Source organism: Chamaea fasciata, unplaced genomic scaffold (genome assembly GCF_029207755.1).
Source record: "Chamaea fasciata isolate MVZ Bird 193981 ecotype frontalis unplaced genomic scaffold, bChaFas1.0.hap1 SCAF_1, whole genome shotgun sequence".
Classification (NCBI taxonomy): Eukaryota; Metazoa; Chordata; class Aves; order Passeriformes; family Sylviidae; genus Chamaea; species Chamaea fasciata.
In genome coordinates this window covers 113,652,782-113,680,270 of record NW_027094086.1, presented here as the reverse complement: position 1 = coordinate 113,680,270, position 27,489 = coordinate 113,652,782, and the positions used below count along the sequence as shown (strand labels likewise).

Below are 27,489 nucleotides of genomic sequence, written 5' to 3'. Positions count from 1 at the left end.
AAAACTACCTAGTAGTACTTTTCAGATTGAAAGACAGAGAAACTCATTGTTACCAAGCTACCGAGAGGATCCTTAAAAACACAGCACTCTTCCTGATGTTAGGCAGAGGGACCACTTGTCTCCTCTGAAAGACTACAGTGGAGTCTTGAGTAATTTGGAATAAAACCTCATAAACTCAAGGTACTTATAACTACACCTACACTGAAGACCACGTGCTTTTTCTAGCCAGCTACACTTAATACTGTGATTACAAAAATCTAACCAACATTATCCACAGAAAAGGGAAAGCAAGAAGTATATATACATTTGTCTCACATCTGTTTCATATAAAAAGATGATTAATATATGAGCTCAACACCTTGGCATGACTATTCCTAAATAATTGTATTTAGAAAGGCAAAAATTAGGTTAATACAAACCTAAATATGAAGCTCACCATATTTGTATTTAAGGAAATTAAAATCAATTTTTAAAACTAGACTCCAATGCAGCTCTAATGCAAATTTAAAAAAAAAAAATCAAATTACTACTAGAGAGCAAATAAGAAAACTTTTCTGAATTACTATTTTCAGGAAGCAATTACTGTAAGAGGAAAACTGTTGTAAATGTTATTTTACTCAGTTTTAAAGTACATTTATCAGTGGACCAAAATACCTCTTAAGACAGACTTCTTCTCTGTTTTTCACAGACATTATGAAACTTCAGTGATGCTGATAAATAAACAGTGTTAATTTTTAGCTGTGACACAGCTCACTTCCCAGCCCTTCCTATGGAATTCATTATTCAACAGTTCAAAGATGGGAAAACAAACACTGCTCTTCAACTGATGACAAAATTGAAAAACATTATTAAGAGAAGCCTTTGTCTGGTTGACTTACTGTAAACTGATGACTGGCTGATTAAAATTAGGTGGTAGACCAAAGGTGTGTCTCTTTTCTCTCCTTTTAAAGTAACTCACATTAAGTTCAGTAACCTTCCAGCTATTTATGAAAACTAAAGAAAAAGTCTGAATAACAGGGCAAATGACAGAGGAACATAAACAGAAAAAAAAAAGCCACTTATTAGAAAATTAACAGCTCCTCACGCTCACAGGAGGCAAACCAAACTCAATCATACAGATGTGTAAAATGTATTCAGACTGCAACACTCTGAATTACTGGAGAGGTGATACAGACCATAAACTATAGTAGGATGGACCAGGAAGATTATTTATTTTTTCCTTAATTAATACCAGGAAGTTGACTTCCTTGCCCAGGTTTTCTTTTGACTCTTGTCTCCCAAGACAGAGACTGGTCCAGTTGCAGCCCTGAAGTCATAGTCTGAGAATGTCTTCAAAAGCAACTCTAAGGAAAAAATGTGTCTTCCTATGGTCAGATGATTCCTTGAACTTAAAAAGGGGGGGGGAAACCCCACAAAACAAAAAACATCTTCGTTGTTGGTGTTTATCATTCTCTGGAAAGACCTCTGGATTAACTGGGAAATCATCCCTTTCATATTTTCTTCTTTATGAGAAACATCTGCACGAGGAACAAAAGTGATTCGAACATGACTTGGAGATTCTAGTAGAAAGCCTTATTAGTGATAACAATAACAGCATCGTGTACTTGAACTTCATTTATTTGCCTTCTCCTGGATTCTAAAGATTTTGTGTCTGGCATGCTGTCACTCTTGTCAGAAAAACGAGAACTGGAAAAACAAGTACAGCTGATTATTTTACTTCTGATTTCTAAGCACATTTGGAAGATGACCTGTGACAGAATTCTCATCATGTGAATTCTTTTAATTTCCCATACGGAAGTCAGAAAAAGAGATTTGTGTGTTCTTTTCTGAATTTAAGTAATGTTGAGGCCTCTATACTTCAACTGAAGATAAGAAACTATGACACAGTTTCTTTCCTTTTCAGTGACTTAGCTGTCAATGTGAAAAGGCAGGCAACCACAGTCTCTTTTCTGTCAGCATATTTTCACTGCTGTATTTAACAGTGTGCTCTTATTTATCAAGCAAGTGAGGAAGAAACCAAGCAAAGCCTCAACTGATGGAAGAACTGAGGGAGATCAGCAACCCCACTCCCAACACACATAGGCCTAAAGCAGTCAAACCTACAAGCGAGATTTTGGCAAGACCAATTTCTAGGAAGGAGAGGAAGAGCCTGAAGACCAAAAAGAAAGATGATTTCCACCACCCCCCCCCCTTAAAAAAACACAATCTGCCAAGAAGAATTGTGAAGTTCCTAAATAGGTGATAATTTTGCAAAAGTAAACCAAGTATAATAGTATGTATGCAGAATGAAACTTTGCAGTTATGAAACTTTCACTAAAAACATTTCAAGAAAGGATGGAAAATTCTAAACAGTTTTTTTCAACCTATCTATACACCTACATACCTTTTTACATATAAAGAAGAATAGCTTTGCAGATAACAAAATAATAAATTGCTGAGCTCTGGCCTACAATTACAAACTCCTAACTACTAACCACAATTTTGCACACCAAACACAACAAAACACTAATGGAGTATCTGATGCTAAAGCAGTACACTAATGGAGAACTATCCAGAAACAGCTGCAGGTGAACTGAACCTAACAATTCCATCAGTTAACTACTGCTGGTTTTAACAGTCATGGTTTTAAAAAGCACAAAAGCAAAAATAAACTGCTTGAAGGCTTCATGATATAACTAAACTATGAATGACACTGATAATTGTATCCTTCCTAATTCTTCTCATATTCACCTTTAATACTTTACACGGTTTCAGCTGTACGAGAATACAAGTTCAGGATAACAAACACTGCTTTAAAACATTAACTCAGCCACTGACAAAGCCAAAGCAAAACCTGCTACGGACTGTAGGTGAGTGAAAGGAAAAGGCCACCATTTTTGACATTTTGCTTATATATTAGATTTTAAAACCATATTCCTTTTTAATTACACAAATGAATGTTAATTAAAGAATTTTTTGCTTGCTTTAGTTAAAAGCTAAAAAGTTAAAAATGCCAAACAAGAAGACAGTCACAACTGAGAAGAAACATGCAGGCAGAGGTAATAGTTATCGTATTTCTGTGTGCAAAAAACATTGCAATGCAAGTGATCCAGATGCAAAGAGCATCACACATGGACAGCTTAAATGTCAATAGTTGCCTGGTGTTTTGCCAATATTTTCCTCTGTCTTCTTTTCCTGGCTTTCCTGCACTTCTAAGTCCTCCTCAGGTGGGTGGATTACTACTGAAGGAATATCATCACTGGCAGGTGACACCAGCAATTCCTTGCCCTGAAGTGGGCTTGGCTGGGCACTTGTGGTTGGCGGGAGCCTGCAGGTAGGGCTGGAGGGTGGTGTGTTTTGAGGGGTGGTTACGGGGGTTGTACACCTTGAGGCTGTCGGGGTCCCCGCTCTCGAAGAAGGAAGAAGGTAACTGAGAAGAACCGACAAACGGCTGTCTCCTCTCAGGGAAAGATTTGAGGCAGAGAGACCTGTTCGCAAAGAGTGGCGGGAGGCTGAAAGGCCTTCCCCTGAGATAAAACAAACGGAACACCATGAGGCTTACAAAAGGGATATATTATATTAAATTAAAACAAAACAAAACAAACCCACACAGATACAAATATGCATTAACAATTCACATAGTAAATAGCAAGCTTTACAGGCCAAAGTGTCATATTCATGCAAGTAGGATAAAAGATAAGACCAAATCTGGTATCAGACATTAGAAAAGTCAGAAATTACTGAGGAGTACTAACTAGAATGCTGAAGACCTGAGGGAGAAGATATTATCTTAAGTCAGAGTAAGATTGGTTATGAAAAAAAAAAACAACAAACTTCTCTTGAAACTGACTCTTCAATTTTTTTAGAATTCCTTACTCCAAATTGCACAGCAGCTACTGTTAATCCATCAAAAAAATAAACTAAAAAATCATGAACAACCAAAACATTACAAGACTTCAGTTAACTCTATTCATTATAGACAAAGAATTAATAATTTTTAAGAAATGATCATGACCAAACACGTCTAAAGGTGTTAAATGCAACTGCCTTCCAACAAGTCTTGTTTTACTGAGAATTTTCCCAGGCAGCTGTAGTCTAATGTGTATTTTTGAAGAGGGCATAAAAATGAGATACACAGCCCCTTCTCCATATCCTCGTGCTGTGACTTACCAGTAGCCCCATATGCCTAAAACCAAACATTCCTCCAAAATCCCTTGTTACTTTTGTTGCTCTAGTTTCCATGTCCCACTAATTTCATATGAAGAAAACACAGTCTTGTGATGGTTCCTTCAGACTGGAGTTTGTAATGGATTTCAGTTCTTCCTTAAGCAGGAAGAGAGACTGTTTATGCTCATATTAGTGCTTCCATTAAAAGGTTTAGTGATACCATTTCTCCCATCTGCCACAAACACTTTTCCTGGGACGACCAGTCTCCTTGAAAACATTACTGATGACTTCTCCTATAATCCCTGAAATCCAAAACATGCCAGTTTCATGTACCATGCCATCAAGCAAGGAAACAGCAAACTAGACACATTTACTCTCACATTTATAGCAAGCACTACAGAGACAAGTAAGTTGAACAACCCCAGAATAATTGACAAGAAAGAGGCACAGAAAACATACCTAGGTAAAGGTCACATACATTCCCCTCCCGCGCAAACAATGAAAGAATGGATCCTATAGATACAAACCTGATTTAAGAACAAAAGCCTCAAAACTCAACTATTAAAACGTCAAAACTGCAGAGCAGTAAAGAAAATAGGACCAAGAGAGCAGACTTGGTTGATTTTGCCTATATTAATCGCTACAGTAATAACTAATTTCCATAAGTATACCTTGAGAAATCATGAACATGAGATGTCCTAAAACGCACCTACCCCCAAGGAGCCTAAGAAATAATATGCACATATGCGTGTGTGGTTTACCAGCTTATTAAGAGTTACTAAAGGGTAATAATAAAGAGAAAAGTAAATCAGTATATGCTGACAAGGAGTTCATCATATTATACTAGTTTCTTGTTTCAGCATACATCCCATAATCTCTTGTAGAAAGAGTATTAAGAATAAAATGCCCTAAAAAATGGAAGTGATAGAGGAAAGGTAACTGACAAGAAGGAGTTCTCAAATTCACAGAATTATATCTGGGGATAATGGTGTTCAAGGATGGGCGAAACCAAGTCTGTGTGTGTTAAAATTTTCATGTTTGTTGAACAAAACATGAAAATCAGGACTTACAGGAGACATTATGCTCTTAGATAAATTAGCTGCATTTTCATTCTTGAAAAAATAAATCTGAAACTATTAGAGAAATATTTAAGCATATATCATATATTCACTGGCTAACAAAAACTGTCAGCAAGCTCAGGCATTCACTGGAGAATACTCCAGTGTATGTAGCTCAAAACAAGCACTTAACTAAGTGAAACATATTCTAAGCAATGAGGCGTCTTTCGAGACAGAAAAGTAAGTTCACTTCAAGGACTGATCCATGAAATCAGAATTAAGTTTTAACCAGGGTAAAAAATTGCATTTGAAATTCTATGTGTCTTACTTAATACAAGGCAAAAGAAAGCAGAACAGAGACAAAAACAGAGGCCCCCATAAAAACACAAGAACTCGAGTAAGCTGCTCTGTAGTACATATTGCTATCTGGGATTTGAGACTGGATGTCTAGAATAAATTTTCAGGAACTGGTTCAAAAAAGATATGGTGCAGCTTCTAACAATATTGCTAATACCTTTCTTGGAGTTGGGATTTTTGTTCCCATTAGACCCTTCTCTACAAAATAAGATAAAAATAAACAGTGTCTTAGCTAACAGTACTACCTTCACCATTGGCATAGCAAACTTCTTGTTAAATGAACATAACACTGGGTTAAAAAACAGTAATTGTCTGCATCACTGAACTCATGATCACTAAATCTCTTGTGCAAAGACGGTAAAAGCAAGTAGGATCCACCTGACACCTGTATAAGTTATGCCACGACACTGAAATTCCTCAAACATTGCACATTTTATTTAAGCATACACTAAAAAAAAACATTAGGATCAATGTAGGTCTACTGCTATACTTCAAAATAATAATGCATGCTACGGTATACAGGCAGGACTAGAATATTTGTCAATTAAAAAATATCATCCACAGTACACATCACAGACACACTTGATGTTAGTTCTTTGCTCATCAAGAAGGAAACACTTATCTGTTATTACCAGCTGACCTTTCCTTCATCTCCCAGTGAGAACATCATTTACCAGGTTAGTATGGACTGGATGCTACAACTTATCTCACCATTTCGTTCAAGCAAGTGAGGGTCAGAATGTTTCTTGCCTATATCTGCGAAAGACCGAACTAGAGGAATCCGACTGCTGAATTTTTTCTCATTCTGATGATGGTGCCTCTTTAGAAGAGCCTCTCTCACATTCTCTCTTATGGATTCATCCAGCTGGCCAGAAGCAATCATGTTGTCCAAAACCATATCTACATAATAATAACAAAAGAAGAAGAAAATTAAATAGGTAGCTATCAAATCTCTTTCACCTCACTCAAGCACTGTAGTTGCATCAAATAATAAAAAGAAAACTAAAATCTATTTTAAAAGAAAAATCCTCTCTTTAGCAAAACCATCTACAAGAATCCACAGGAAATTTTCAAAGATGTCACTAAACAATCATATGAGATAATAAGAAATGGACAACATGTAGATCCAAGAGAGAGTATTTATTACTAGCATCATTTCAATAAATTAATTACTTTGTATCTTATAATTTATAGCCATTTACTTGAACTTTCAATGGAAACTCACTTTCAAAAAAGTATTTATTGTATTCAACAAACCTACACTAGGAGTGAGTACACAAATACAAACACAGTGGAAAACCGACTTATGACAGTCTTAACCTGGTATTCTTTTTAAAAGGAAATATACACCTATACATGTATATACTTTTTAAAGTATATACAACTGTACAAAAGTGAAAGTTGCTATAGAATGAGATGAATTACACAATTCCTGTCATCTTCAGGTGCTCTAAACTCCTGAGACTCTCTGCCAAACTCCATGTGATTCATGTGTTCTAGAAGAGGAAGTATGAAAGAAAATCTAGGTACATCATCTAAAACTACTCATCTGTCAAACAACATCAAGTTTCAAAACTGCATCTCACCAGTACGCTCACACTAGGGAAGAAAGCCTACCTATCAGGGAAAACATCTACTGTGGTTTCTTAGGGGAAACCATTTTTTTAAAAAATAATAATAAAAAAATAAAATAAATTCATAAAAGATCTCAACCTGCACAAAGCAACACAAACCTGTGTGACAAATTTTTAAATATATTTCCCCAGTTTTAACTAATGTATCGAGACTTAAATGCATTGTCCAACTGAAACTGCACAGAACTTCTTACAACGAAAAATGTTAGGGCTCAGGGTAGGGCTCTGTCCTTATTAACAGAACAACATGCAGCAAATTGTCAGTACAGTGCAGCTTATTTCTAAGACCACTGGTAACACACAGTCACTCGTTACAGGTTCTCAAAAGGAAACCTGCCACCCTCTCTCCTGTTATGAGAAAGAAACAACATTACCTACTAGGTATTCCTGGCTCCTGGAAACAAGACAACACATTTGTATACCAAGCACTGCTAAACCACGTGCTTCACAATGGCACCTAAAATTAACTTCAAACAAATTTGAAGTTTTCAATTCACACAATCCCTTAAGACATCCTAGTTCCAACTAAAACACCCGCTACTCAGAGTGCTGGTTACATGGAATTAAGCAACTACTCTCCTTACATGTTAGGACTATTGCTAAATTCAATTACTAAAATTATAAACCAAAACACTATATTTACAAACAATGTATTGAGCACTCTTGCTCAGTAAGTCAGAAGAACAGGAAGGGAATGCCAATTTCCTGAATGAATTTCAAGGACTTCTAAACAAGAAAACATTTCAAGTACTGCCAAAGTTTTTTAAGGCCATAACACCTTGTCCTTCACGCACACGTTGGTCAACCCTAAGTCTAATATGACTCCTGAGAAGGCATTCCACTGTGTGGTAGCTGTAGCAAGAGATACCAGAAAAATTATGTAGAACTAATTCAAAGGCATTTGGAGCAAGCAGACACATATAACGTGTATATATATATATGTGCATGTATCTGTATGTTTTATTTTTATATATATATATATATGAGAGCCTTCAAAGCTGCCTGTATAGTATCCAAAATGACCATGTGATTAGTGAAGACACAACACAGTAGGTCAAACAACATGCACAAAATTTATTTCTCCTCACCTCTTATAAAGGTGAAAAAATACCAGATGTGCAATAACCAACTGCACTAATGGCATCAAGTTAACATCAGCCAAAATATGATTAATAATTATGGTACTAAAGTGCACAAATAACTCCTAAAATGTTCTGGCAGATATTTATAATTCATCTGTAGAAACAAAGACAGAGAACACATTAAGGGATTAGAATATAAAGGCAACTTCTGGGCCTCATCCTAAAACACATACTAAGGAGCTCCTGCTCATCCAGTGTCGCTTTTTGTAAGTGAAGTTTGTAGGACTAGTTCCTCTCAACCAGATCAAGACAAGTGCAGCAAGCATGCACATACCTGTTTCTTCAACACAGTATTTCCAAGAACACAGACATCACCAAAAGCACCTCAAGTTACAGACCAAAATTTAGGAATAAATATTTTTTTAAAATGTTGCTGCAACCTGCTATCTCATCAAGTGTGTTTGCTCTCATGTCCAACATGACGGTCCCATTAAGAATACAGCTCCGCAGCTCAAAGAGACTGTGCAGGGACAGAGTTGCTACATAAGGCTTGCTCCACCGGTCACCGCCATCTTCAACATCCTCTTCAAACTTCAGCCACCTGAAATGCATTCACAAACACGCATTTATATTTCTCACAGAAAGAAAATTTGGCAAGCAATCCCACTCTGCCATGTGGCTTAGGCATGACACAGACAGAAAATCGCATGAAATTGTACCAGCTTTCATTTTCTCAGAAGACAGGCCAACTGATTAACATTTTTTCAGGCCTTAATAACCACACTCGGCTGTTTTAGTTTTTATCAATTTTGTTTCTTTTGGCTTGACCAATGCCTGTCTATTCACATGTTCTTGTGAAGAATATCGCAGTCTGCCTTATTACCTGATTTGCATTTCATTAGTATTTTAGGATTAGAAAGCTGTCTGAAACATACCATACAGCATGTTTGAGTCTTCTAAGGTTGCTACCTCAGACATTTAAGAACTAGGCAACAGTAACACATGAAACTATAAATTGACCTTGATTCCCACTCACAGGCATTATGCAAATAGAGTTTCTACAAAAGCCAACATGCAATAAGGTAGCTGGAAGTACTGAATGCAGAAGAATATTCATCACAATGCATATGTAGAAGGAAGCAATTAAACCAGCAAGGGTCAAGAAGAACTGAAGTTTTGGTTTGATGAGCATGAATTGAGTAAACAACTCCTATAGATAGTGAAGATTCTAAGCTAAACCTGGTTTGCAATTCTTTGAAATAAAATTACTCAATCTTGAAACAATCTACTCCAAACATACCTAGCAGTTTCTCTCCACTCATATTCTTCTCCATCCCTGAAGCAAAGTTCATCCATTTCAGTGAAGAGATCATGAGGAATGTGTTCATCATCATCTTCAGTACCCAAGATAAACTGCACTCGTTGGGATGGTGTATCTTGAAGAAAACGAGAAACTAAATAATTAGAAGAATTCATACTTCTGTGAAACAAGAAACTCTACGTAACAGTAAAATCTCCTGCCCTCAGCTAGAAATATCCAGGACAACATCCACTTTAAGAGCGAAGAGGAACAAAAGAAACATATACATGTCTTTTAAAGAAGGCTCTCTGAACATTTTGCACTGTTTCTGAAAACAAAACATCTGGAAATCCACGTTTATGAAAATTAATCAACTATTTCTGGCTCTTCTAGAGATTGCCAATATGAAAAGTAACATCAACAACAAATTTGGTTTTAAAGAAAGTAAAAATTAATATACCAAAACACTAGAAACCTTGTTTTAATTTTGAGAACAAAATCATTAATACCATCATGACACAAGACACTAAAGAAGAAAAAGTAAAAACAAAACAGGCGGATGGAAACTTACAGATCAGCCGCCCAAGCAATAGCTCAAGACAGTCATCAGTGAGTAGCCAGGCACTCACTGTTAGAGCAGCAGATTTTTCTGTGGTCGGTTGCTATTTATGTAGGAAAAAAATTCTTCATTGCATGGTTGGAGCACTCTGTATAAATTAGCATAGGAAAGTAGAAAACTATGTAGCTGAAGTGTCCAGAAAATATTTTAACCTCTCACAGTATAACGCCTAGTGGAACAGGCTCAGTAAGGTGCTAAAAAATTTAACTATCCCTATTGATCAAGTACTGGATTTCAATTAATATGAGCAGAACTTTTAAAAAAAACACCAATTAAACCACATGGTTTTAGAGACACTTTTAATACTTACACAAAGATTTTTTTCAACTCAAGTGAATTTTCATATTACAAGGCTTCAAAATTGTATTATTTGCAATGTTATCTCAAGGAAGGTCAGAGACAGAAAAACCAGGTAAATCTCACTTTTAATTTTTTTTTAACTCTCTCAAATTTTAAAAATCTTAACTTTCTTCACTGAAACATCACTCTCACAGCTGTTAGATATGAATATACAATGTAGGCTTCTACTGTAGAAGACGGCCTTTTAGATTTAAACACAAGATCTGAATTACTAACTAAGTTCATTCCAAATTAAGTTTTGATTTAGCATTTTTGTTCTGGAATATACCATCATCCAGCAGCATAATTCTGAAATATGCTCTTGAATGCAAACAACTTTCATAATCAGTTAAAGTTGTTCCATCCCAAAATCAACACACCCCAGAACCCTGCCAAACCCTGTGCATACAGTACACAGAAGCAACCAGAACAGAGAAGTGAGTTTCTATCAACTTAGTATCACTTGTTTCTTCAAAAACTGTACAGTAAGACTCTACGAACATAACATCAACCATAACAATTTGTATTTGGGAGGGGAAGCCTTGAAGATGGTTGAAACCAAGAACCATAGGAGAATGGTAAAAGGAGATTTGTCAAAGTATTTCCAGCTGAAAACTCCTTTGCTTCAGGTACTGGCCCCATGTAGAACATGCTGCTAGTCATTGAAAGGTACTAGTGAACAGCATGGTGTTCACACTTCAATTCAAACATTGCACCATATTTGTCCATTTATGGCAGTCTAGGAGTAAAAGTGGACTTAGGGTCTTAAAGAAAAACTGCTGAACATACTGCCAAATAATTTCATTTCAGAGAATGATACGACAAAATTGTCATGTCTTGAGGATAAAAGGCGGGGGGGTGGGAGGGGCGGCTCATGATCCAAACCAAAAACTTATGAGGCAGTACAATTCCTTTACTAACAGACAGCAAGAAGGCTGAAGTAAATATTTAAATAAAATAAGATCATTGATCAAATTACCATGGCAAATGGTGCTTTTCACAGCTACATGCTTAGTTTCAAAAATCAGAGGAAGAAGCATACACGACTACACAATCTGAAAAAAGGTGTCTAATTTAAATAACACAGATTTTCATGCTACAGGAGAGCATTACAAAGCTCTAGTCTAACCCATTCAGTGCAGGCTGCAGAACATTCATGCAGACAGCTGGACCAAATCCAACAGCTTCTGACTTAGATAAAACACAACCACAAAATCCCTGTCTGATTGTACACAAAAAGTCATTAATTACAGTGAGAATAAAAGAAATAGCACAAAACAATCAACATTTAAGCAAAGAGTAGCTACTAACTTTTATTTTCAGGAGACATGAAAAACACACACAACAAATTTCTTACCATATGATGGAGATTCTCGGCCATCCTCTCTATCATTTTCTTTTTCTTTTTTTCTTCTGTGGTGTCTGTGCCCACGATGTCTATGCCGTCGACGGCCTGGCTTGCCAAGTGGGACGTGAACTCCAATATACACAGCTCTGTGGCCTTTTCAAGAAAGTTTAGAAGGACACAAGTAAACAAAAAATGACCTACTGCCCAAATTTAGTATCTAAAGACAAGGGGTTTAAGAAACAGAAATCCAAAAACACTTGACAAAATTACCTTTGGTGAACTAACATGACCCTTTCCTTTCTGTCCTTACAGGGTATTAAAGAACTAGTGATAGACTCATTTCTCTGATAAATTAGGTCATATTCTTTTTCCGTTTAAGAGATCAGGTGTGAAACAAAAAATACAGAAGTACAAGCTTGACCTGTAACACTGAAAGAAGCTACTAGATAAACACGAGGCCAAGGCAGAGAAATTACATGACAGTCCTCTTTTTTTCTGCAGGGATTCATATCAGGACAGTTTTAAGAATGGCAAAATAATCTCCTGGTTCAGCTAATTAACTTCAACAAGAAATTACACTTCATTTAGAGTCTGAAAGTAGTTTTCTGTACCTTGAAAGAGCTGCCAATATTTCCTCAAGTAGCACATAACGCATCAAGGTGAAACTGATGTTCAATTACACCAATAATTTAGTACCAGGAATATAAAAGGAACTTATATTTCAAAGTATATGTCAACACATCAAATAACTTCCAGAGATGTTGGGGTGGGTTTTTTCCCTATTCTAGAATGTTTTAATAAATTTAGGAGCACAACCTCAAATTAATGCATATTGCTCTTTAAGACACGTACTTTCAACATTTTGCTTTTCCTCTGACCTTTCACATCAAGACAATACTAACATTAACATCTTAGCAAAAGATATCAATCAAGTGACTGTTATGAACATATTACTACCATGTCTCCTGAAATGGAGATAGCATGTACAATAGGCTTTTCAATTCCTATTTAAACAAACAATCACAGGAAGAGACAAATTAACTATAACACTAAATACTCTATTTCATGATGTTGAAGAGTTATTACGGAAGACTGACATTAACCAAAGGAAAAGGAAGCGGTCTTCCAGCTCTTAGACAGATGTAAATTCAGCAAATTTACATTATGCAGGCAAGCCCTAGAAATTGTGACTACACATACACACATATATGTGTGTGCCTAGCACACAAACACTAGATTAAAGATATTGAAAATTATCGGTGATTAGAGCTTTAAAGAAAAAAGTGGTAAGATGTCAAGCGTATTTCCCAAAAAAAGAATCCCTAAGCCCAAAAAGATACTGCTTTATAGAGGTTTATGTATCTTTACAGTGCTCCATGACTAAAAATACAAGCAAAAATCATTATTAACACAAGTAAGTTCAACATTTAATTAATTTGGTCAAAGATTCCTTTTCACATAACAAGACCCAATTCTTGACACACTTCCAACACTAGTTTAATTAGAGTTGACTGCTGGCACTATGACTGAATCTGAAATTAAGCATATTAAAAGCTATTTGTTTCCACGTAAGAGTGGAAAAGAGATTAATTTCTCGAAGCACTCACCAGTCCTATTTATAGAGAGAGACTTGTCTTTTGTGAGTTTCTTCCAACAATACCCAGCTCCTGCCCAGCAACCTGACCTCTGCCCTCCATGACTGCTATGCACAATGCAATCCCCAGAGAAATTAATGCCAATGTGACACCCATAAATCACTGCACTCGGTATATAATATGATCAGGGGGCATCATTAACAATGGTCATGTTGCTGATGCCATCATGATACAATAATCTTCTGCACAGGGAAAGCAGAAGTACGAGATTCAAAAATAACTGCATTACCCGCCACATCCCACTCAAAGCTGCAACTGAGTGAGCCACCACTCACTGCAAGTACTGTTACTATGCCTGTTAGGGTTTCTGTTTTATTTCATATATTCAATTAGCAAGTATCAAGCTACAGTTTATATATACACTTGAACAGTTCTATTTGTTGCCAAAGTGTTGGAATTTTTCCAGGAACTATTTCTTCCTAAGAGAAACTCTAGCATACTTCTAGTAATAGAGGCATTTTATATAATTGCTTGTTTTAATATTGTTAATAAGACTGTTGTAAGCATGTGTTTTAATCACTGCACTAAAAACAAATAAACAAACAAGCAAACCAAAAAAAAAACCAAAACCAAAGAAACAACCTTGAAGGAATCTGAAACTGTTCAGGATTTTACTCCCTGAGAAATAAAGACTTCCACTCTTTGGTCTATGCCGCTCTCACTAATAAGAGACAAAAATCCCTCACAGATTTTCCAAGGATGTTCAACTTAAACAATGTACCTTGCTATTGCAAAAACTGGCATTTGTAATAGTGTGACCATTTCCATAGTCAAAGACCATGTTGCTGCATGGAGGAGAGGTGGAACAAGCAAACGACGAGTCTCTCTCCTTTTACCTAATTGCACTGAGACAATTTTTTTTCCAGTAGAAAAGTTTGGAGGAGAGCAGATATGTTGCAAAGGTAAAAGCAATGGAAAACTGACCTGAAATAAGCAACAAACAGGTGTTCTTAAACAACCTGTGTCCATAGCAAATGGCTTTTACTATCACAGAACCACAGAACTGTGTCCGGGGGCCTCACAGCTGCCTCAAGCATGGCAAGTAGGCACTGCCAAGTTGGTAACCCAGACGGTCAGACCACAACCTACATTTAACATTGCTGTTCAACTCCAAAAGGAAGATTTAAAGGAAGCACCTTCTTGCTACCTGAACAAACGAGGGTCTCACAGAGACAGGGAACAGTCTAGCCACGGGTTATTATCCTGCCCTTCAGCCTACACTGCCCAGAAGTGACTACTGTGAGACTATTTCCACAAGCAGACACGGTCTTGCAAGCTAATGTAAACCAAGAATACCTTCCCCAAACCACATCTGTACAGGCAAAGTGTTCAGACATCTGCAATGGTATTTTGGGACTAACACAAAATGTCAATGAGCAAATGATGTTCAGCATTTATAAAGTAAAATGGATCACAATCCAATGCAATCCTATCAGACTGACTTCAAGAAAAAAACCTGATGTTGACAAAAAGCGTCTGAAATTTTTTCAGAGCAAGCAGTAGGGGGTGGCAGTACAATACACTAACCAAGAAAAATTTACCTTCAGCAAACAGAAGCTTATGAGTGCACCTGACTGCTCCTCAGGAAAAGGGACCTTCATTCTGGTATCACAAACAGTCATAAATAAAGACATTTCAGCTGCTGCCTAGAAGATCTGAAACTACTGCTGTTGAGTATACTGCCATGATTACCCAAAAAACATGTTACAGGCATATTCAACTCCAAAGGTGGGACGAAACTACATAATAAGAATTGGACAAGCTTAACTTTGATTCTAACTCAACAAAGAAAAGCACTGAGAAACCTTCTAAAAATAAGATCACTGCATTGAGTTGGTTTGTGTTTCCCTAAGTTTCATTATTCAGATAGGAGTAACTATGTTTGCAGATGGACAGATAAAGATTTACGTGTAAATACAATTGACAAGGAAAAGCAAAATTAAACAAAACCATAGCCATTTTTTTCCTTCATTCCCAATGAACTGGGTGAAACAACTTATGATATCCTTAAGCCTGGCCAAAAAACCTAACCTAAACAAAATTATAAAACTGATCTTCAAGAAAGGCAATTAATATAAAATTAATATATCATCAGTGAAAACAACTGAAAGAAATTTAACTCAAAAAAAGGCTGAGATTCAAGTTTCTAGCATCAGATGTTATTGTTAAAAGGGACACAAGCTTTACTTGAGTATTGAGTTTGAAAGTTCAAGAGGTACATTATGTGACCTTCAAAGCTTTATTCACGTAAATGTCTGCAGCACAGTACCACTTTCAAACAAAGCTTCTTACAGAATTACTATAAACCAATAATCAATAGAATTAGTAGACTGCCCAATACTAAATTTAGTAATACAAAGCTCAAGAGATGATTGCTCATTTTAATCCAACATGACTTTATCCAAGCTTAGCTGTTCAAATCCACTGAGAGTATTTACTACTTAAGGCCCTTATCAATATGAAACAAACTTAAATGTTAGGAATTTGAAACGTGTCTCCATCACATGGTTGATCTCCAATCACATGGTTGGTCTCACTCCAAAAGTCAGTTTGGGTAAAGTCCTGTAACATTTACAGAAAAGAAAATGCTCTGCGTTTCTTGATTTCTCCCCAGAGCTCCTGTGAAAATGGTAATAGAAGACTTCTGAAGTCTGAGAGAGATAAACAAAAATGCCCTGATGTCACTAGGCTTTAAGTACAATTCCACACAGAACCTTCTCTTTTCTTTGGCTAGTTGCCTTTTAACCTTCATAGAAAGAAGGACACTGTCCTCCATCTTAACAAAGAAAAGCAAAGTAAATCAAGTTTATATCTATGTGGATTCTCACATAAATCCTGTTACTTAGAAATCTGAACTAAGAGCGATCTGTATTAATGATGGATGTAGGGACCATCTGGAGGTGAGCTACCTGGTCCAATCTTGCTTCATTGGCTGAAGCCATGGTTTTGATCAGTTTAGTTAGGATGACAGTCATCCTTCTAGTATTAAGGACATATGTTCTACAGCCTATCTAGGCAACCTTTACCAACCTACAGCAACACACCACCTGAAAAAAAAAAATCCTAATATCCAATTATCACTTCAAATATAGCATCTTATGTGTGATCCCCCTCACCCTTTCACAACTCAGTGTGACCCCATCTTCTCAATAAGCTCTGAAGACTAAAACTTTGTGACAAGAATTACTATTTTTAATGAAAATCATCAAATAATAATTTTATACAGAAGCCTTTTTAATCAAATAATGTCATAATCTATCTCATCCTAGCATGGAGCATTTCAGTATGGAAAAACTGGAGTATCTGCAGAAGAGTTCCTAATCCATTCTTTAAGATCATAAAACAGGGAAGAAATCCAGCTGTTTGATGTCTTAACTCACATCTCCAAGTCCATTACCCTAGTAGGAAAGATCTGGAACACAGCATCTCATTCCTTGGTATTACTTTCCCTTACATCACAGAGAGGACTTGTATGCACAAAAATAAGCTCAACGTAATATACGAGCACAACTTCTTGTGACCTTTTCACAAGGCTGCTCTGGAGGTAGAAGCACACAAATGGGGAAAAGTAGGTGGATGGAAGAAGTAAGAGTGAGAACAAAAGTGAATTTTCTTGCCCTTAAAAATTTCACAAGCCCATAGGACTTCTCCAAATATTCTTGGTTCTGGTAAAACTTAAGGAACGAGAACAATGCCTCTACACACACATCCTCTCCCACCCCGTTGTTTATGTATAATGAAAAGTCACTCAAGTAACTAATTCACAAAAAATACTTCTGCTATGCTAATTTTCTAATTAAAAATAATGCTCTGTTTCTGAAGGATGCAATTAAATGCACAAATTAGATTGATAGTGAAGTTCCTGGCATAAGAAAAAAACTAAATATTTCAGAACAAACAGCATTTTTCACTTATTTTATTAACTTCTCATGCACATTCCCAAGAAAGAGTCAAATTATTTTCTACAGAATTAATGTATCAGAAGTGAATATAAAATAATTTAATAAAATCTTGGTCTTCATGCATGAATTGACTACTACGAAGTCCTTTAATTACCAAGGATTCTTCTTGCTAAAGGAACTATTTAACAAAAGCTCTCTTGCTCTCAGAATTAAACATTTGACATAAAAATTTCTAATCAAACCTGTAGAAAGAAGTAAAGAAAATTCTTTCACGGGATAGCTGCATACCATGACTGGAACCCAAATGTTCTTCGCAGTACAGCTTATTTTAGAATCCATCACACATCCTGGGCTGTACTCTGAAATCTGCTGCTGCTCCTAGCAATGAGGTCTATCTGAGAATACACTCTTTATACTTGAACTGATAAAACTGAGAAGCACAATCACAAACTGTAGTTAGCATAGCATAGGGTAAAGCAGTTCAGGAAGAGTGTTTTTTCACTACATAACAAAAATCGGCATATTATGCTAACAAAACCAGTAAATGACAGATTTCTCATTACACAAAGAAGTGATTTTTTTTTTCTGACTTCACACCAAATGAGTTCATAGGCAGTCACAGAGAAAAATGCACTGAATACTTCTATTAGACACAACGATATTCAAGAAGGCATTATCAACAATTACATTAGATGTGCAGGTAGGAACAGTAACAGGAAAAGCTTAGTGTTGGGTGGCAGTGCCACACAGGGATTCTGGCACAGACTTCCACCTGTGGCTCACTGCCAGCACCAATCTTCCTTGCTTGGGAAAGGAGCCAGCCCTTGATACCCATGGCAGGGGGGATGAGCCGTCCCTGCACTGCACAGCCAAGCCAGACCAGAGCTGGACCCCACGCTTTATCTGAGCTGAGGATCCTTGCTCCAGCCTGTCTCTGCAGCAGAGCTCAGGAAAAAGGATATACATATAAGGTGATTTCAAATACTTGTTTCTGTTGGAGGAGAGAAAACCTAGAAGCAAGCAGTTCAAGTGGAAGTCCCATCAACATTCAAGACTAGCCCTTTGTCCACTAAACACAACATAAACCCACAGAATGGTTTGGGTTGCAACAGATCTTAAAGATTATCAGTTCCCATCTCCCTGGTAAAGACACCGTCTTCCTGGTGTCCCTTCCACATTCATAGCATTGGTCTTATAAAGTATTTCATAGGAAACTTGTGAAATAAAAATTTTCTGACTTCATCAATGTGTCACAAATACATTGTCATTACAAATTTGATCACACCCCTCTCTTGTACAAGTGCTAAATAGATTGGTTTGCCAAATGCATCTACTGATACTTTAAAATTTGAAAAACATTACAGAATGAATCTTGCTTCATAGAAGGGTTACCCCATTCCTGAGAAAAACTGAAACTCTTTCCTTTTTTTATTTCTTGTTTAGTAGATTTAAAAAAAGGTAAATCTCACACTTTAAAAGCTTAAACTGCTATGGACCACTAGCTTCCAGTTAACTGCAAATAGAGAAATCATCCATTCATTAATAGTTCTAATATCCAACAAGGCACAAGTTCAGTCAATTTTTGGAACAACTGATTTTTAAGGGATTAAAAAAGGTAACGGTTATGAAAAGTCATAAAGAAGTAACAGGTTGTAGAATCAAATAGTGTTTTCTACCTCATCTCAAAAATTTTATATTTGAGTGATCTGGAACCATCAAGTTTACTTCAAGTTTTAAGTTTTGGTTCGTGCTGTTTGGCAGAACTTCAGTTTTATGAGCATATTACTTTAATAATAATTTTATGTGTGTTTCAGGTTATGAAACTATTATAGTTAGCAGTAGCTGTCTTTTTATAATATTTCTGATGCAGCTAGAACAAAAACACTACATATTGTTCTTTCAAATAAAAGAAGTTTGGGAAAAAAACACTAGGACACAGTTTGATGCCAAACACTTTTTAAAAGCTTCAAATTGCAAAACATCTGTACAGCAAATTTTCTACTTAGATACACAATATTCACCTAAGGGGAGAAAAAATACAGGATTACTTGATTACCTGTCCTTGTCAACTAAGATTAAGTGAAAAGCACAGTTCTTTTCTTAAACAAAAATTAAGGCTCATCAAGGTACAAGAGATAATAGGGTCACTTAAAATGTAAACATGACTTACACCTGCCACAGAATAACATGAGAATAGATAGTTATTAAGCCATCTTAACTCTTGAAAGCTGGTCCTTGGATTTATGCCACAGAAAACTAGTCTAGGAGCCACACATTCCTGACCTCAAGATTGTTTCTGGAATGAAACCTCTGTTATGTGTAAACTCCTTATCTTTGCTATGCCTGCTAAGAGTAACAGAATGTATCTATTTTCCCTTAAATTGTATCTAGTAAATGTATCTTAAAATCAAGGTTGAAAAGTAGCTACACATTTTAAAATAAGCATCCTGGTAGTATCCAGCCAGACATCTTAATACAAGTTTAGGAAAGTTTTCCTTAAACATCATTTAACAGAAAATCCCTTTTACAAGATTGTATGAAGTACCTCTGCCATTAATACTCCCGCCTTGCTTCCAACTCCTGGCTTACTTTGTTATTACTCTCATTCACTGCAGCTCAAAGACCCTGGCATCAAGTTAAGAACACTAGGTGCTCTTAAAAAGGTTATTTTAAGATGTTATTCCCCTTTCTAGCTCTTCTGTAAACTGACATTTGTTAATTCAAAATAAGGTCTTACAGCTTCAGTAAAGTGCAATATCTTTATTTAGTACACACACAGTCTGCCCACAATTGCAGTTTACCATCTCTAACCATTCCTCTTTTATGGGAAGTGTTACGAAATAAGCAGCCTGTGTCTAACCTTTCTAACCTAAACACTGTCACTCCAGACAGGTACCATACTCAGCCAGCAACCATAAATAGAATGCAGAGCTTGAGAAGCTTCAAGTCCAAGATCCGTTTCCCCCTGTAGCATTTGTTTCTCTTTCCATTAATATTTCATCACAAAATTTCCAGAAAATACAAGCATCCAATACTGACAACACCAAGAAACCTTCCGTTAAGTACTAATAGCAAAATTATGCCTTCTACTGTATCAAAACTATCAATATTAGTTTGCACATGCTTTAAAGGGGCTAAGTATCACCTGTCCATGTGGGCTCTAAAAGGTGTGGTGCTTCTTCACACCAGACTGAACTCAATTCACTGCTTGCTGACTCTCCTTGAAAATATATCAATGCACACCTACTGTAAAGGTTCAAATTTCCTAGAACTCCTTTTCAAGTCACCAGGAACACATATTGAAAGACTAGACTGAAATAGTTTAAAGTTTTAAAACACTTCCAATGCCCAGTGCTTTAGTACAGGGCTTCACAAGCCCACAAGAAAATGTTTGTGTCAGAAAAGAAAAATAATACTAGCTGGAATTGTTTTACTGCTTGTAGTCAACAATACAATTTTTCCCCTTGTAGGATTTAATTATCAGAATTAAAAACAAAATCTAAAAATTCCACATACCTACTTTCATCATAATAGCTTATAAATAATGAAATCTTAAACAGAGCTGTAAGCTTGCATAAATTTATCCTCTAAAACACCCTGAATTTGAAGAATCTCTGAGCAGGTAACTATATGAGTTGAACAATCAGACTTACACACTTTTCGTGAAGAAAAAAATATTTTGTTCTTACTTTGGAACAGTTTTCACTTTGATAAAACGCAGATGATATACTGTCCCCTCCCCTGCCTCATTCTACCTAGAAAGAATTTAATTATTCTTACAGATACACAAGATACTAAAAAATACATGTGAGCACTAAGAATAATTCTTATTTATGTGAGAAAATGTGTGCCTACATACAGCTTCACGTATGTGATAATCCTACCAGAAAACATGTTTCTTGTCAGATACTTATTAGTTATTTGTTAAACTTCTGTATAGCCAGCCCCTCTTGCATTGAGACCCAAACACTGGACCGCTCCAAAATGAGTGAGAGGGGGAAAGAAAAGATAAGACTGCATGGCTAAGAGCAAGGTGAGGACAGTGAGATCTCAACTCCTCCTTTCAAAAGCAGTTACATTGACTCAACTGTTCACTGGACAGCAGTCTACATTTCACCTTAATTTACTCTTTGGCTATGGGTAAGACAGGGATATTTTCCATAGCAGTCATCCAAGTGCTTAAATTGCCTCAAGCGGCCTGAGCCCCCTGCCTTCCCACCCGGTATCTTGATTAACTGCTGTGCTGTACCAGCTGAAGCATCCCTACAAGAATGTGCTCCGAAAGAGACTGGGGAAGTGATCTGGCTGCACATTCCCATGTCATTCTTTGTGGTCGAGGTATTACAGCTGCTAAGGCTGCTGCCTCGAACACTATTCCAGCTGGATGCCTGCTTCCCCTTAACCCCTGCCTCCCTGCAAACACACACACGCTTTTTCTGGGTCATGTCCCAAGAAAGCAAGAGAAAGAAATTAAGGAGGAGACAGCTTAAATCTGCGCTGAAGATTCAACTGCAGGAACAGCCAAGGCAGTGGTTTCCCTACAGCAGAACCCCATCTAAACCAGCACTGTCACAGCCTACACTGATGCATCTCTCAGCCTCATATCCATGCTTCCTTCCTCTGCTCAGCTCTGGTACGCATCCATCTGTGCGGCATTTCGGGTGCTCAACAGCTGAGATCTTGACCACCTTCCTTTGTCAGAATGTTAAATTTTCCAATGGCTTAACACACTCAGCCGGGCTTTTGGTTTGGCCAGGCCAATGGGAGTGTCAGCACAAGACAGAAAACAGACAGAATGAGGGGAACAGAGCAAGAGTATAACTGCAACAGCAGCAAACAACTTCAATCGCGTTAAACTGTCTCCTATTATACCATAGTATAGAAGACGTGACAAAGAAAAATGTGATGGCAACCTAAATCAACTTTTCTCAGCCAGAAACTGCTGCCATTATGGTTTTCCAGTGTGCTGAAGCAGTAAGAGTCCATACTACTCAGTGAACCTACTGCCTTCTAGCATTCCAGAAATGTTAACTAAGCTTCAGAGCATTCCATGTGAAAGGCAAATAAAGAAGATTTTAACACTGGATCTCCCTAGTCTTGTCCTCGTTCATTAAGCAGCATCCATGAATCCTCATCCCAAACTAATTCGTTATGAAGTAAGAAAAAAAGTCATGTCTTAGATTAAATATTTAATTTTACATTCTCCTACATGAAACTAAATCATTGGTATTTTTATTGCTAAATGTGGGAATCCGAGTCAAATAATGAAGACTACCACAATGCTTTACTGACAGCAGATTGTGGAACATACAGTTTACTATGGAACCAGGACAGTAACATGTCTGTTCAGACTCCCACTATTTGAAGTGCATGACCACAATCACAAGGGTACTTAACTTTCAGAAAAGAAAACAAACATCTCCCTCATGACCCCTGTTTCCTGACTCTTAATTCTGCAGAACGTGACATCATTCATGCTGGAAAATTACTTACCAACAGGAATAATTTTTTCAAACCTAAGTCGAGAAACAAGCTTTCCTTGGAAAGCTTCAATATTTTTTTTTCCTTTTGGTGACAGATTAGAACAGTGGATATTTACCAGCATACACAGAGACAAAAAACCAGAGCAGGTCACCTCTGCTTTTCACCAGTTTTACTCCCAGAATTTCACAATAGCCATAAAATTTTGATTCCTTTTAGCAAGGAAAATTCATCTTTTATCCCTAGGCAAAAAATGCATGTTAAGCAAACAGAAAACCACCACAAACTTACTCTCTAGTTCTTCTTTCTCAAAATTTGTATTGATAGTAGAGCTGATTTTGCCCATATCCACAACAGCTTCTTCATCATGACCCTGAAGAAACAAGACACAATTTTAAGTTAAAACTAAATAGAACTATGTTTTTACTTAAATTCCCAAGTATGTTCTGAAATAGTATGTCGTCACTGAAAACCCATCCATCCAATTTTCCAAGAAAACATTACCCTGCATTGAAGGAAAAGAGTAAATCAACAGATAGGCTAAATACCATAAAATTTCCTCCTGCAATGCTCTTTGATTTCATCATATCAACAGTCAGGACACACATTTCAAAAGGGTAGTATTCTTTTAGTTTTTTATTCAACAGCAATCAATCTACTTCAATAAAGTAACTGGTAAATTTATAAAAAGATACAGAAGTTAATACTGAGAGATCTCAAGGTCTTCTCTTTAGGGGGCAATTCTTGTGTGAGATTTTTCCAGCACAAGTAAGAAGCTTTTTTGAACAAAGGGCAAGCAAAAAGGTTAGGTTATCCAGCCTAAGGTCTTTCCAACAGCTCTGGAAATATCAAAATAACTGCTTCATTCAGGTTTCAGCAGCCAGTTTGTTAACCTAATTCACTTTTTTTTTACCCACAAAGTTAAAAAACCCAGCAATTTCCAGCAGACCTTTTCAGCTTCCATTACTAGTGAAACAACACCACTCATAGATAACGTGTAATATTTGAAATAGATACAGGCTTATCTCTGAACATGTCCTCCAATCATAGTTAGCACATCACTAAAGCAGAACTTAAAACTGCCTTTTGCTCAATCTTGACAAAAATGAAGTAACTGAGTAGTAGAAATCTCAGGCCCATCTCGGACTTGATAACAAAACAACATTAAAGTTGCCTTTCTCCACGTGTTTGCATTTCTTAGAATCAAGTCCACTTTTCACAGCTCACAAATTACATTCTGATGGAGCTGGTTCTCCAAAAGAACTGCCTAAGGGTAACGTTTTTACATCCAAATATAAGGGCAAGGCTAACTGCTACAGATTACTGTCCCTGATCTTTCAGCTCCCTTGGGCGCACACTTTTTTCCTTAAGTCAGACCTAACCATCATGAAATCAGATAAAAAGCACTTAAGAAACGGTGTGGGTTTTTTATTGTTTGTTTGTTGGGGGGTGGGGGGGGAGTGTTCGCTCTTTTATAACAACTTGATTCGTTTTCCATTGGATCAGCTCACCAAAGTGACTTCTCTTGTGGCCACATGATAACTAGATTCACAAATTTATCTGTTTGATCACTGCTTCTAGCAGCATTTACATTGATCTGATGCATCTACATCAATCCACAAAAGATCTGTGATAATGGTTTCATGAGGGAAAAACTGAAGCCTAAATCAGGAGTCTTACAGGAACTGAGAACCCTACCAGTGTTGACATTCAACTAAACTTTGGCCTTAGAATTATGCAATTACTTTATATATAGAACAAGTTTGTCACCCCACAGGAAAGTGGCAAGGATGAAAAACAACATAACTGTGTGTAACAGGTACAAGATAAAACATATTGTATCAACTCCCACTCACAAAAAAAATGTTTTTTGAACACAGAACTCCTTGATCTTAAAAAGTATCTTTATTATAGTATATTGTGTGCATATACATTAAAAAAAATCTCAATATTTAACTACTGAGGAAAGAAGATTAAAGCATATGAAGAGGATGAGCACCACATGCTGGGAAAAATTTTCTGATGAGGTTTACAAAAACATTAGATGCAGCTAAACCACAAAAAACCAAAAGCAGCTGGTGCTACGTAAATAAAAAGTAAAAAACACAAGGGAAAAGAGTAGCACATGGCAGAATAAACCTCTGAAAACTGAATACAAGTCAATTCTCAGCTGTGTCCCTGAAAACAGGAATTTTCATGGGCATCCCTGAAGAAGGGCATTACACAGTAACCTAACTTTGTCACTACCGCTGCACTGTAGTGACAGTACAGTTTTGCATGCAGCTTAGAAAAATCAAACCCCTGTACACTCCACAGAGGTACAATTAAAAAAATTGAGGTGATATCTGTTGGGCAAGACTGTGAAAATGTTCCAAGGACCTGTTAATAAAGAAGTGGTAGAAATTTTTCAAGTGTCATGGTAATAAGATGGGAGGGGAGTATGGGGGAGAACAGTATATTCCTGTCTCCTACACAGACCAAAATCGAGCCCACTGTATTGCACTGTTCACAGAAACACACACATACAGTATGCACGTTACCATAAAACTCCAAGTAGAGATAGAAACAAATGAAAGAATCACAAATCCTCTAAACTACCTTAAGTGGGTTTTTATATGTGAATAGAAAAAAAAATAGTAATAGAAAAACTGCTATCAAAACCTGATCCACAATTAGCTTCATGGTTACAGCCACTGACTGCTGAAAAATCCTGTACCTAAACACATCCATCCCCAGCAGTCCTTTTAGGACAGTTGGAATTTTGCAAACACAGTTTTTGAGCACCAAAGGAATAAAGTTTTTCTCCAGATGATACAAACGACTGCAGACCAGTAGGAAACTACATACACACTGTGAAAAATATACACATAAACAAAGACTTTTATCTCTCAATAACGTTTTGAAACTGGGTTTGCTGTGTGCCCCATATCACGTTATTAATTTTTATAACCCTTTGCTTTAGTAAAAGATTGTCTGCCAAACTCATACATACAGAAGCAGCCTTCAAAGACCACATCATGTGAAAGTAACATGTCTTTTAAGATTAGATTACAGGAAGGCATGCGTGCCCTTGCAAACTATTCTATCACTATCTCAAAGTACTCAACATATGCAAAGACTCTTCCAAGAATAAACCATTAACAACCACAAATATCATACATGAAGGAAGCATATCATTTATAGCCTTTGTTCAGAAAAACACAAAGCATCATTTTAACATATCTGTTTTGTCATGCCAAGAGCAAATCCCAGTATGAGATACATTTGCCTTAGGTCAGGTAAAAAAATCAAAAATATTCAAATACATTATAAAGTAATTCCAAACTGCAACATTTCCTGGTTAAAAATAAAGTCTGTAGGGCATGCATTTCCAGTAATTATAGATGATCTATCATGTCAGTTGAAGGCACTGAAGAGAGGGAAAATTTTACAGTTGCCATTTTAGTTCTCTCATCTACTTTCTGAACTTTTTATGTAAACATAGAACAGTGGGATTGTGGAAAACTTGCCCACTTCCCCTTTTTAGGCGGAGAACGACTGGAGCTTAAACCAAGTATTCCTGAGCAGTTTATTATTCACTGCATGTGAAACTTTACGTAAGCCAATCCCACAGATGCTCCAATACAGCTGATGTAGACAAGCCAAAGTAAAATTCAAGACTAATTTAGAATGTACATAACTTTCATTTTCAGTCAGAAGACAGAACAATTGAGAAGGAGAAAAAAAACCAACATAAGCAGCAACCAAGGTGCCCTAGGGAGAGATTAGGCTTTCACCTTTGGTATGCACTTTTTTTTAAACAAGAAGGTAATTTATAAAAACAGAACAAATCTGGAGTACTTCAAAGGAAAAAAATAAAAGAAAAAGCCTAGCACACTGTATTAAGATACACTATATCAGATTATGACACAGTAAGTATACTTTTTCCCAATACCAGATTTCTGGATACTCATAAACATACTGCAGAAACAACCTCCAGTAAAACCTTCATATTCAGCTAGAGCTGCCTGCATACACTAGAATCTCTCTTCTCAGCCTTCTAACTCTCCTCAGCATGGAAAAGAAATCCCTTTTCAACTGCTATACATCAGACAAGACTTTCAAATACTCAGTGCTCCAGCAGACTCCCAGTAGGATTCGTCTTGCCACCTCCGGTTTCCAAATGTCTTTTCTCAGTCCGTGAGAAAAGAGTAATTCCCCCTTGCAGAAAAGCAAGCATCAGAAATTGTTAACGCTACTTATTTACCTTCTCAAGTGTCTGTCATCATTTAGTACAGTACACTTTTGGTATCTACCATATTAATGCTGCATGTTCTTTAAAACCAGTATTGAAAGAAGAGTCAAACCTAAATTGCATGAATTTTTATGGAAAGCACTGAGTTTGGAAGAACTGACAACCTGCAGCAGTACGTGGTAGCTGCAATCTCAAGGACTAGCACGAATATGACGCATGGAGTATTAAATCCAAAGGCAAGTTTCCACTGTCATCTCTGCAAGCACTTCTCACCATGCAACTCACTTAACCTTGTGCAGTCACACACACGACAGATTTCAGACGGGCACGCTGC

At 36.8% G+C, this 27,489-nt stretch overlaps 1 protein-coding gene across 3 annotated transcripts in view; it reads right to left on the bottom strand.

Moving 5' to 3' along the window:
- Nucleotides 1-27,489, bottom strand: part of SLC4A7 (solute carrier family 4 member 7) — a 161,226-nt gene that overhangs the window by 31,724 nt on the left and 102,013 nt on the right. For 2 of the 3 annotated variants that reach the window (XM_066194211.1, XM_066194213.1), the window contains exons 2-6: nucleotides 23,213-23,294; nucleotides 11,893-12,036; nucleotides 9,578-9,713; nucleotides 8,718-8,878; nucleotides 6,273-6,461 (exon numbers count right to left, since the gene is read on the bottom strand). In XM_066194211.1, the coding sequence (XP_066050308.1) occupies nucleotides 6,273-6,461; nucleotides 8,718-8,878; nucleotides 9,578-9,713; nucleotides 11,893-12,036; nucleotides 23,213-23,294 (712 nt within the window). Of the gene's footprint in view, nucleotides 1-3,137; nucleotides 3,507-6,272; nucleotides 6,462-8,717; nucleotides 8,879-9,577; nucleotides 9,714-11,892; nucleotides 12,037-23,212; nucleotides 23,295-27,489 lie in introns of all 3 variants that reach the window. The other variant, XM_066194214.1, reaches the window with a different exon arrangement.